General features: G+C 45.3%; 1 protein-coding gene across 11 annotated transcripts in view; it reads right to left on the reverse strand.

Moving 5' to 3' along the window:
- Window positions 1-654, reverse strand: part of GOLGA4 (golgin A4) — a 114599-nt gene extending 113945 nt beyond the window's left edge. For 5 of the 11 annotated variants that reach the window (XM_067005684.1, XM_067005683.1, XM_067005681.1 and 2 more), the window contains exon 1: window positions 135-524. In XM_067005684.1, the coding sequence (XP_066861785.1) occupies window positions 135-206 (72 nt within the window). In that variant the 5' untranslated portion in view covers window positions 207-524. Of the gene's footprint in view, window positions 1-134 lie in introns of all 11 variants that reach the window. The other 6 variants (XM_059077226.2, XM_067005687.1, XM_067005688.1 and 3 more) reach the window with 6 other exon arrangements.
- Window positions 655-13151: the final 12497 nt, after the last annotated feature.

The raw sequence follows: 13151 nt of genomic DNA on the forward strand, positions 1-13151 counted from the left end.
AGGATGGGGGACCCGGGTCAGGAATCACGGAGGACCTGGACCGCCCTGAGCTCTTTCCCAGTCCGGGGTCTGCGGGAAGCCTCAGGTTAGAGGTCAAAGGTCAGGGAACTAGGGGAGCGCGGCGGCCATAGTACCAGAGTAGAGGACAGCGCCTGCTGGAGCTGCTGCTGCTCCTCGCTGATCTTTTGCTTCAGTTTCTTGAACATGGCGCAACGCAGGTTCCTGAATGTGAATGAGACCTGGGGGCGAGTGCTCTGAGAGACCCGGCCGCGGCGGCGACGGAGGGTTCTCTACACCAGGGACCGCGGGAGCCGGGCCTCGCCTCTCCTCCTTGGCCTCGCGGGCGGGTCGGCACACTCGTCCTGCGGGTGTCGGCGTCGCCGCCGCCGCGTCTCTCTCTTCTGGGTGCCACCGGTTGGCCTCGGCCCCCCATCCAGCCACTGCGGCGGCGGCGGCGGCGACAACGGCGACAACGGCACCAGGTGAGCGTGTGCCCAAGGCGCCTGCGCGGCCTACGTGGAGCTCGCCGAGGGAGCGCTACGGAGTGCGGGAGGGGACAAGCTGGAAGTCGGGCCCGCACATGCGCGCTCCAGGGTCGCTCCCGGAAGATGCAGGGGTTTCCGCTGCTTATGGTCACTGCTTGCCTAGATGCACTCAGATCGGGCGCCCGGGCTCGTCTGAACGCTACGCTGACGCACACCGGGGCTTCGGCGCTGTGTAGTCTGGTGGGGAGGGCGCTGCTTCTGTTGAGGACCGCAAGGCTGACAATCCTGCCGCAAAGAACCGCATGTGTGGGTGTGCGGGGTGCGAGAAGAGGGGACCCAGGGAACCTGCCGAGGGCTCTGAAAGATAGTGTACTTTTGTTCTGTATTTGTGGTTAGGATTCTCTGCCTTCAGTGTCTCGTACTCCTACTGCTTCCCTCTTCCCTTCGCTGGACCCTTCCAGGGTTCAAGAAGTGCCTGACACGGGGCTCCCAGGGTCCAGATATTTCTGGCCGATATTGTAAGATTTCAGTCCTTTGGACATCGCCTTTATTTATTTATTTTTTATTTCACAGAAATCGTATATTTTCATATATTCCTTCAAAAATCTTTAATTCTAAGTGCCAGGTCCTTGGGGGTCTCTCTCAGTCTTCAATAGAACAAGTAGACAAAAAAAATAGTAAGGATATAGAGAAGTTGGATCAGCTAACTTTGCCTAATTGATCTTTTTCGAAAAGACCCAACAACTGCAGAATACACGGGGTTTTTTGGAATACTTATAGAACATTCCCCAAGATAGACCATGTGCTAATTCATAATACAGATCTCAATTAATTTCAAAGGCTTAATATCATATAGTGTGTTCTCCAACCACAAAGTAATTAAATTAGAAATCGATAACAGATATCTAGAAAATCCCCAAATATTTGGAAATTATGCCGCACAGTTCCAAATAGTTGATGGACCAAAAAGCAAAGCACAAGGGAAACTAGAAAATATTTTAAAAGAATGACAGTGAGAACAGAGCATAGCAAAATTTGTGAGGTTCAGCTAAAGCAGTGCTTACATGGAAAATAATAGTATTATGTGTTTGTATTATAAAGGAAATAAAGATTGAAAATCAATCATCTAATCTTCCACCTTAAGAAGTTTGAAAAAGAAGAAAAAACTAAAATCAAAGTAAATAGAAGGAATGAAATAAAAGATACTGAGCAAAACATCAATGAAATAGAAAACAGACAATAGAGAAAAACCAACAAGACTAAAATTTGGTTCTTAGAAAAGATTAATAAAATTGGTAAGCCCCTCGTGAGACCCATAGAAAGAAAAACAGTAATTATCAATATCAGGAGTTAAAGAGGGCTTATTGCCACAGATTCTACAGATAACTAGAAGGGAATATCTGACACTAATTATCAAAACCCAGATGCCCTTAGGTCAATGAATGGATAAACAAGCTGTGGAACTTCCATACCATGGAATGCTACTCTGAAATATAAGTGTTGATACTCATAACAACTTAATGGATCTCCTTAAGTTTTGTTGAGTGACCCAAAAGAAGCCATACATATATATCTTGCTCTCTGTACAGTCCCTGCCTCACCTACACCCTATTCACTTAACTGACCTCCCCTCTTAATCATAGACCTTCATCAGTAAATGCCTGCATACTTGCCCCCAGCCCCAGCTAGTGATTCTTCTCATCTTTAGATCAGAATCTCGCCACTATGATAGTTTACCAAAGGGGAGGTGAGAGGCACGCTCCTCTCCTGGTTTCCTTGGCAACAGATGAGCCAACCGGAAGTCAATTCTCCCTATAACTGGTAACCTCCCCTCTGCCTGGAAGCAAAGACTTGTGCCCTGTCCTGCTGCACACGGTGGGGTGTCGCTCCAGGACCTTGTTTCAGACATGTAAGATCCCCCATCCGTTAAACCATTGATGTCTCTGTCACTGACTCTGGACTCTCTTTGGTCTTGAAGCTGGGCAAGTACAAGGCTTGCAGGCCTGTGGGATGCAGCCCAACAGATTCCACTTATATGACATTATGAAAAGGCAAAGCTATAGGGAGGGAGAATGGACCAGTGGTTGCTAGGAGTTGAACGGGCCGGGACTGGGTTGGGGTAGAAGTGGTGTTAACTGCAAAAGGGCAGGATGAGGGAATCTTTGGGATGATGAAACAGTTCGTATCATAACTATAGTGGTAGATATACAACTTTGTATGCATTTGTCAAAACCCGGAAAACTATATTACCACAAACACTAAACTTCACTATATGAAAACTTGAAAATGGAAATTAAAAACCCAAGGCTCAGAGAGGTTAAGAATTTCACCCAAAGTAACACAGCTTGGACATGGTGGAGGCAGCATTTGAACCCAGAGCTTTCATGGCTCTAAAGCCCATGCCCACACCACCCACCCACACTGCCTCTGGATCCCTTACCATGGTGGCATAGACTACCACTGACATTGATTTCACTATGTTCTTCAATACTTTGCTCCAAAATGATTTACTGATTGATATCCAGTGTCCTCATCAGCATATATTCTTTCCTGGTTGCAAAGAAAGAAAAAAAAAAAAAAGAAAGAAAGAAAAGAAAAAATATTTTGTACATTGAGAGCACTTATTCACAAATGTGAAACTGCTACAGCTGTGTTGTTCCTCACATACCAGACTTGCCAACATTTGTAAGGTTGGGGGGGATATATATGTATATAATATATATGCATACATATTTTGGCTATAGCTAGTAACAGATCTGGAGCGGACTGAAATACTTGTATTCCTATCCTGTTTTAATGTACTTCACTGGAACACTTTGAAACAGTATGTTTTTAATATTTACTTTGCAAAAGAACATCTTATGTCTACGTAAATTAAAATTATCTGGGGACTTCCCTGGCAGTCCAGTGGTTAAGACTCCACAGGGGGGGCTTCCCTGGTGGCGCAGTGGTTGAGAGTCCACCTGCCGATGCAGGGTACACGGGTTCGTGCCCCGGTCCGGAAGGATCCCACATGCCGTGGAGCGGCTGGGCCCGTGAGCCACGGCTGCTGAGCCTGCGCGTCCAGAGCCTGTGCTCCACAACGGGAGAGGCCACAACAGTGAGAGGCCTGCGTACCACACACACACAAAAAAAAGACTCCACAGGAAACTAAGATCCTGCATGCCACATAGCACGGCCAAAAACTTATTAAAAAAATTAAAGTTATAAAACAGTTGGAAGACCTCCCATCGAAGAAAGGTCTGTACATCAGTGTCTAAACTTCGACTGTGACTCTCCCAGGAATTTAGCTTACTTTTCAGCCTGGGGCCTTTTCTTTAAAGAATTTTTGGGGTTTTTTGGTATCTTTGTTTTTAATTTAATTCTCATTGTAGGCAGAAATAAGGAAACTAAGGAAAAGTGAAGGGCTACATTACTATTGCTATTGCAAAACGAAGAGCCAAAAAGTGACCTTCCCAGAGTCATATGATCTCAGTGACCGAAGTGGAAACTGACCTCAGGCTTCTTGCCCTTTATCCTGGTCTCCAACTGTAGTATGTTTCACATTTCCTTCTCTTCTCTGAGACACACCCTGCTCAATTATTTAACAGTTTTGTCATTGTTTACACATGTCCTACGGCTGTTTACCCAACTGATGACTCAACAATCTAATGAGAAGAGTCCTTGGAAGGGAAAACCCAACACTGGGCTGGGAAAAAAAAAATCTTATTTCTAGAATGAGGCCTCTTGGTAACAAAGAGAAGGGTTGAGGGAATGGAGGTGAAGTGTCAAATTCTCTGCTCCTACTGAATAACTATGTGATTATCAAACTCCTAAGTAAACAAATTCACTCTTGCAAATGTTTGGATCCTTGCCTCATACTCAAGATACTGTGTGGGGGGAAAGGCTGGGTAGTATAATGAATAAGCACAAAGGCATTAAACTCAACTGACTGGGTTCAAGTCACATCTTTGCCATTTATTAGTTCTGTGATGGGGGAAAATGACTGAACTTTTGTATGTGTCAGTTTCTTCATCTGTAAAATGAAGATGTGTCATTGTATACATCATAAATTGCCCATGAAGATTAAATGAGTATTTGGATAATAAGTTAGTATCTTGGGAAAAAAAAGTTGGATTCATTCCTCACACCTGAAAAATGAAATTATTAAATTACTAGATGAAAACATTGGAAGATTTATTTTATAACCCTGGAGTGCTAAAAGCCTTCCTAAGTATAGCACAAAATCCAGAAATCATTACAAAAAAACTTTATATGAAAGTTTTTTTTATTCTGCATGCCAAAAAAAAATGCTATAAAATAATGAAATATTGTGTAATTCATTGTTCTATGGTAATCACATAACAACATGGATGAATCTTTCATAATGTTGAGCCAAAGAAGGCAAACAAAAGAATGTATACTCCTTTACTTCATGTAGGCAAAACTAACCTACGGTGTTAGAAGTCAAGAGAAATATTGTCTTGGGGTGTAGGAAAGGCATAACAATCAGGAGGGAGGTTTGAGGTACCTGCCAGTAGTATTCTTTGTCATTGGTGGTGATGACATAGATAAGTTTGAAATATTTCTGTTTCCTTATTGTAGTAGTGGGTACACAGATGTTAGAACACAAAGAACTGTACATCAAAATTAAAATTCAATTTTACTATACGTAAATTTAAAAATAATAACAGTTTGCCATAAAAACAAATAATATGCACAAAATTTAAAAAGAATGAGGCAGCTCTATGCATACATGTTATGAGGAGATCTCAAGATGTTTCATTAAGTCAGAAACCAAAGTGCACTATAGTGTATACAGCACACTATCATTAGTGCGATTAAAAATTATATTCATATATATGTGTGTTAGGTTAAATTGCGTGAAGTTGCTGATTTTTAACTTCAAAACTGGCAATTTCATATGGTTAAACATATGTGTGTATGTATATTTGTAAACACATAGATGTTACAGAATATATCTGGAAATACACATAAGAAACCAGTGACAGTGGTTGCCACCAGTGAAGGAAACAAGGCAGCTGGAAGTATTAGTGGTATCCTTTTGTATCTTTCAAATTCATCCCCCAAGCATGTAATTACTATTCAAAAATTAATTTTAACATGCAAAAAAAAAAGTAGTCAGTGGAGCAATACCTTCGAAATTTTGAAGAGAAATTGTTTTCAATCTCATTTTTTTAACATCTTAATTAGAGTATAATTGCTTTACAATGCTGTGTTAGTTTCTGCTTTATAACAAAGTGAGTCAGTTATACATATACACATATCCCCATATCTCTTCCCTCTTGTGTCTCCCTCCCTCCCACCCTCCCTATCCCACCCCTCTAGGTGGTCACAAAGCACCGAGCTGATCTCCCTGTGCTATGCAGCTGCTTCCCACTAGCTATCTATTTTACATATGGTAGTGTATATATGTCCATGCCACTCTCTCACTTTGTCACAGTTTACCCTTCACCCTCCCCGTATCCTCAAGTCCATTCTCTAGTAGGTCTGCATCTTTATTCCTGTCTTGCCCCTAGGTTCTTCATGACCATTTTTTGTTTGTTTTTTAGATTCCATATATATGTGTTAGCATATGGTATTTGTTTTTCTCTTCCTGACTTACTTCACTCTGTATGACAGACTCTAGGTCCATCCACCTAACTCAATTTCGTTTCTTTTTATGGCTGAGTAATATTCCATTGTATATATGTGCCACATCTTCTTTATCCATTCATCTGTTGATGGACACTTAGGTTGCTTCTATGTCCTGGCTATTGTAAATAGAGATGCAATGAACATTGTGGTACATGACTCTTTGAATTATGGATTTCTCAGGGTATATGCCCAGTAGTGGGATTGCTGGGTCATATGGCAGTTCTATTTTTTAGTTTTTTAAGGAACCTCCATACTGTTCTCTATAGTGTCTGTATCAATTTACATTCCCACCAACAGTGCAAGAGGGTTCCCTTTTCTCCATCAATCTCATTTTTTTGAGCCAAATTATTAATCAATCATGTACATGTCCATAAATGCTTAGGAAAACTATTGAAGGATACACATCAAACTATTAGCTTTGGACAGGTGAATTATGAACACTGGGATTAATTAAAACAGGGGAAGTGCAATATCGCTTTTTGCTTTGTGTGTTTCTTCATGCTTTGAATATTTAAGGTGTAAAATATATACAACACACCCAGCACCAAAGATGTGGATATTTTACTCCAGAATCTAGAATTTCTAGTCTAGATTTTCTAGGAGGAACAAAAGTCATGGTTTACATTGTCTGGTGCACAGTATTTCACTCCAAATAATCTTATTAAGCATCTCTTTTCTCCTCAAACCACCCTACCCGCTGCTCTGTGGTCAGTGTCTTAATCTCCCCATGAGGACCTCCACCCCACCCTCCTCCACCAGCTCCAAGGCCTCTGGCAATCTGTCTCTCCTTTCCTGAAGCTTCCTCTGCCCCACTTCCCCAGTCTTCCATCCCCAGATCTATCACTTAAGTCTGTCCTGGACAGGAGAGGCAATTGTTACAGCAAGTTGATTTTGCACTTAGCCAAAAAAAGTGGTTACTAGGCACTGCCTCCTTTGGAGAAAGAGAGGACATTCTAAACACTAAGTCTTTTTCTGTCATCGATAGTCCTGAAAGGATCATACTTATTTTTTAAATTTATTTTTGGCTGCGTTGGGTCTTCATTGCTGCGCGCTGGCTTTCTCTAGTTGTGGCGAGTGGGGTAGCGCTACTCTTCGTTGCAGTGCTCAGGTTTCCCATTGCAGTTGCTTCTCTTTTTTGCGGAGCACAGGCTCTAGGCTCACGGGCTTCAGTAGTTGTGGCATGCCGGCTCAGTAGTTGTGGTTCACGGGCTCTAAGGCACACTCAGGCTCAGTTGTGGTACACGGGCTTAGTTGCTCTGCGGCATGTGGGATCTTCCTAGACCAGGGCTTGAGCCGGTGTCCCCTGCATTGGCAGGCAGATTCTTAACCACTGCTCCACCAGGAAAGTCCAAGGATCATACTTCTAATTTAAGAAAATTAGAGCTAAAAAATAAAGACTTTTTACTGACATTTTCTTAACCATGGAGATTTGTTTTCAACATGTAAGCGAAGGATCTTTAGTTTAACCAGGGGTTCCAGGCACTAGGCTCCTTTAGGAATAGATGAAGAAAATGAAAGTGAATGAGGCATTATTCAAAGAAACAGGCTTGACTTTTCAACCCAGAGAAAAAAGGAAAGGTGGAACACATTTTTGAGGGTTCAGGATGCTCGCAGCTGCACCTTTTAGACCTTCAGAAGAGAAAGGGCATGTGTGTCCACCTTCTATCAGGGGTCATTACCCGCCAGCTACCCTTCACAGTTCCGACGGCAGCCAGGAGGTGCTGGGTCAACCTCCCCTCACACTGGGCAGACACCAGGGGCCTCTAGACTCAGTCAAAACCTCCACCCACTGCACCTCCAGGCCAAGCTGCATCTTCACTTGTAAAAGGCTGAAAGGCGGAGAAGCATTCCTTCCCCGGGGAGAGCTCTCACCTCAGACCAACCCTGGCACACCAGTTCCACAGCTCCCCAAAGGGACATCCAGGTGTGGAATCCCCACCTGCCTTGCATTCTCAGCCTCAGCATTGTCTGCACTTCCAGGCACAGTATAATTCTCATCCCGTCTTGATCATAGGACACTTGAAGGGTGACGGGTTTCAACATACATATACAAACGCTCGAGATATTCTGAATAAATACATTTTCTTTCTCTCAGACTTTGAGGCTTACATTTCATTACACAATCATCTCGCAATAATCATACTCAGTAAACTGCCCTCTCTAAATGTCCCAGAGGTGTGTGATTCTAGAATCCAATTCTTTCTCCCTTTGAAAGGGCATTATACAGGGTGCAATGGCCCGCTACTTGAACAGTCTTTGAGAGAAAGACAGTCTCTCTCTTGTATCTTTTCCCATTATTTATGAAAGAATTGCCTGTCCTCCCAGGGCCAAGGGACAGATGCCAGGGTGAGATGTAGCTCAGCTGTGTGGGATGACTGTGAAAATATTGACATTCAGTGTCACCAATTGTGACAACTCAGCAGCTGGCCTAATCAAGACCGATCATGGAAGCAGCCAAAAAAAGTTGTCCCCAACCTGTTCCCAGATGAAGAGGTTTCTGTGGGGACAACTCCTCTGACCCCCATCCAGGAACTGCCCGATAACACTGACTTATTTGTGACTTAACTGACAACCACCAGAGAGAATCACTCATATGCAGACAGATGGATTGTCCTCTGGAACTGGCCTTTTTCTATTCCTAAAACTTGCGCACAATCCCTAGGGTGGAGGACATTGGACTGCAAAGAAAACACTGTTACAGTGATGGTTGGTGAGGGCTCATGACACCAGTGGGCTGCCGTTGCCTCCTGGTTTCCAGTATGTTCCCGGATGTGCCTTGAGCAAGTCAAGTAGAGTTCACCTATCTGAGACTGGTGTGCCACCCCTGCATGGTGCTGTCCCTACCTCCAGCCCCTCTCCCTATATATATATATCCCTGTACACAGCCTGAGGTTTGGCAACAGAGGGCAGCCCCTGGCCCTGCCACACGTAGCTATTCACTACCCTTAATAAATGTTGCTTAGAATAGAAAAGCAAACATACAAAAGTTCTCAAACGTTCTTCGTCCCCCGACCCCATTTTCTGATACCTCCATGTATCAGTCAGGGTCCACTCAGGAAAACATATCCATGCCAGGTATGGGGAACTGGCTATATAGGTATCGGAAAAACCAAAAAGCCAAACAAGGAAGGCAACCTGGAGATTAGCAAGAGCAGGGAGCCGCTACCATCCTTGGGGTTGGAGGAACCAGGGCAGGAGGCAGTGTTAGCATATTCCATGAGCAGGATTGAAACCAAGAAGGTGATACCACCTCACTGGAAACACTCCCATTCTCAATTTGCTGCCAGTGCTATCCCACTGGCAGCACCCAGTTGGCAAGGGAGCCTGGGAAACATAGTTGTAGGGTCAGCCGTTTGCAATACCAAGAGTGGAGTGTGGAGCTGAGAACAAACTGGAAAATCACTGGCATGTTCTGAAAAGGTCACTTCTGCAACAGATAAGAGCTCAGAATCCTCTACAAGCGGACTCTACACTCTGGTCAGACTGCCTCGCCCAGGGCAAAATTCACAGAGAAGGGGAGTCAGGTGCTGTCTCCAAGGTGGGACCAATGACTTTGCCCATTTGCCCAGTGTTTGCCAAAGAGGGTCCTTGGAAAATGAGTTTGGGGAAATGTTAGCAGTTGCAGAAGCTAGGGAGGGAGGGAAAGTATCTGGGAAAACAGGGTTTTTTAGGGGAGATTAGATAAGAACTGATTTGCATTTTTACAAGAGAAGCCTGGTTGAGGTTTAGAGCGGGCTACTCAAGCTTTACTGTGCGTGCACATCACCTGCGGATCATGTTAAACTGCAGGTAATTTAGCAGACTGGGGTGGGGCCTGAGATTCTGTATTTCTAGCAGGCTCCTAGGTGATGTCCATGATGCTGGTCCACTGAACACATGGAAAGCAAAGGTTTAGGGAGACTCTTGAGTTTGTGTAAATACTGATTGGAGAAATCCATGAGAGAGAAAGTTTTGATCCAGAAAGAGATAAAGAAGATAGAAGAGGCAGTGTGCCTGCGCGTCCTGAGGATCTGTCTCTTGTTTCAAGTGCTTGGACAGAACAGACCAGAGATGCCCCTCCTTCTAGCCTCTGACCACCCATCAACTTCTTTTCCATTCTCAACCTCTGGGACTATCTTCTCAGCTGTCCTCTGCCTCAGCGACTAGCCAACACCATTTTTTGTGCTTAGGTTCTTATTGACCAACCATAAGCTCAGATTCGTTAGAATTATTCCACCCAGGTCACCATCAACCACCTACTCAACCTACACCTGCAGGCCTCCTTCACCTACCTCTCCCTGGGCTTCTATTTTAGCCACAACGATGCGGTTCTGGGGGATGTGGACCACTTCTTTCTCAAGTTGGCTGAGGAGAAGCGTGAGGGCACCCAGCATCCTTGAAGATGCAAAACCAGTGCAGCGGCTGCATCCTCTTCCAGGACATGCAGAAGCCATCCCAAGATGAGTTGGGTGAAACCGTGGAAGCTGCCATGGTCCTGGAGAAGAACCTTCCAGGCAGGAAGTCTTTTAAGGCTAATGTCTGCAAAATCTAAGAAAAGAGAAGAAAGAATGGCATTTTCCTCTCTGTGGCTTGACAAAGCACAGCGTTGCCCCTTTACCAGCAAGGATACAATCAGAGCCTGATAAAGGGGGCAGCTGACTAGTTCCAGACTGACCAGAATGGATGGTGTTTCTCCATTCTGGATTCAAGGACCCAGTTCTGATCACTGAGCTCTAGTCTCATCAAAAGTATCACATCCCAGTACCCCAGGTGTTCTCATTATTTGGCTTTTGCCTTGTCTGTTTCTGAATTCTTATTCCGGTATGCTGCCTAGGACCTCATTCTGCCTCTGCCTCTGTGGACCACAGATCTACTCCATCCCTCAGGCCAGTGGCCAGCATCTAACCACCCTCTGACCCATCTCCCTGGATTTTGCTCATCTAGAATTCCTATCTTTTTGCCATGCTTATTGTAACAGTTTCAGGAGGCTGAGTTAGTAACCTCTTACTCTCCTTTCAAGTTCTGAGCCAACTGAGAGATAAACACAAAAGGAAGACAGATGGAGAGCAAAGTATCAGCTTCAAAACTGATAAGAATGATATGAAGTAAGTGACCTGTTACATGACTCATACACTTGCCAATAACCTTCACTCCAGAATTAAACTAATCATTCAGCAGAGACGGAGGCTCAGCATGCTGCCCCAGCCTCTGAACCCTGATGACCATCCTAGGGCTTGGGCTGGGCAGCAGGCTGCCAGCATCATGTCCACATCACCCAGTCCCCGGTGACCTTTGCCCCTGGTCAACTTCACCCAGCATCTCCATTGGGTTCCCCTAGAAGCAGAAGCTGAGACAATGACTCAAGTGCAAGTAATTCATTTGGGGCTTCCCTGGTGGCGCAGTGGTTGAGAGTCCACCTGCCGATGCAGGGGACACGGGTTCGTGCCCCGGTCCGGGAAGATCCCACATGCCGCGGAGCGGCTGGGCCCGTGAGCCATGGCCGCTGAGCCTGTGCGTCCGGAGCCTGTGCTCCGCGACGGGAGAGGCCACAACAGTGAGAGGCCCGCGTACCGCAAAAAAAAAAAAAAAAAAAAAAAAAGAAGTAATTCATTTGGAAGCTAAAGAAACACCAGTAGGAAGGGAAGTGAGACCGTATGGGAAAGGCAACCAAATAAAGGGGACTTGGACATTATCAAGCCAGTTACCATGGAGACAACTGGAACACAGTCATGATGGGGAACTCTGGGAGCCAGTGTAGACTTACACTCAGGTATTTACCCCCAGAGGGATGAGGAGCTTTGGTATTTATACTAACTTCCATTAATAGTAAGGGATTCCCTGGCAGTCCAGTTGTTGACTTCACCTTCCAATGCAGGGGGTGCAGGTTTGATCCCTGGTTAGGGAGCTAAGATCCCACATGCCTCATAGCCAAAAAACCAAAACAAATTCAATAAAGACTTTTAAAATGGTCTACATAAAAAAATCGTAAAAAATAATTGTTGGTGGAAGGCTAGTGGGGAGAGGGGGGAGGGGAGGGACAATAATTCCTGGACACCTGCAGCCCGTCACACAGGTGAGCAAAGTGGGCTTCAGTGGCCAGAGAACAGCCTCAGAGAGAGTTGCTGGTACCAAAACTTGGACGATGGGCTGATGTACACTGAGGGGATACGAACGGAACATCACCAGTGTCGTGCAGCTTCTGAGTTCTATCTTTGACCCCAAGGAGAAGAATCTGAATGAGAAGCTCCTTTGCTTCCTGCTCAGGGGCAATTATGACTCAGCTCCACACCACCTCCTCCTGCACCAACACCCATCACCACCACCCTGGCCCCGGGGACCAAGCCACTGGTGGATCAGGGCAGTGAGGACCTGGCCTCAGCTGGACTTGCCGCTTTGGCAGCAGCTGTTGGGAGACCAGGGAGAGTGTGATCACAGGGCTGTGTTATCTGAGAACTTCCCCCCAGATAGTAAATAAACCCTGATCAAGATATAGAGGAAAGTAAAGATGGGTCATTTCCCCATAACTAGTTGTGAAGCAAGAAGAAATGTTTCTAAAGTAGCAGTTAAGGGCTTCCCTGGTGGCGCAGTGATTAAGAATCTGCCTGCCAATGCAGGGGACACGGGTTCGAGCCCTGGTCCAGGAAGATCCCACATGCCGCAGAGCAACTAAGCCCGTGTGCCACAACTACTGAGCCTGAGTGCGCTCTAGAGCCCACGAGCCACAACTACTGAGCCCGTGTGCCACAACTACTGAAGCCGGTGCGCCTAGAGCCCGTGCTCCACAACAAAAGAGAAGCCACTGCAATGAGAAGCACATACACCTCAACGAAGAGTAGCCCCCACTCGCCGCAACTAGAGAAAGCCCGCGCGCAGCAAGGAGACCCAACACAGCCATAACTAAATTAAAAATAAACAAATAAGGTAGCAATTAAGAAGTTGTTGGGACTTCCCTGACCGTCTAGTGGTTAAGACTCTATGCTTCCACTGCAGGGGGTGCAGGTTCAATCCCTGATTGGGGAATTAAGATACCGCATGCCATTCGGGGTGTGG

The sequence above is a fragment of the Kogia breviceps genome, chromosome 10 (genome assembly GCF_026419965.1).
Source record: "Kogia breviceps isolate mKogBre1 chromosome 10, mKogBre1 haplotype 1, whole genome shotgun sequence".
Taxonomy (NCBI): domain Eukaryota; kingdom Metazoa; phylum Chordata; class Mammalia; order Artiodactyla; family Physeteridae; genus Kogia; species Kogia breviceps.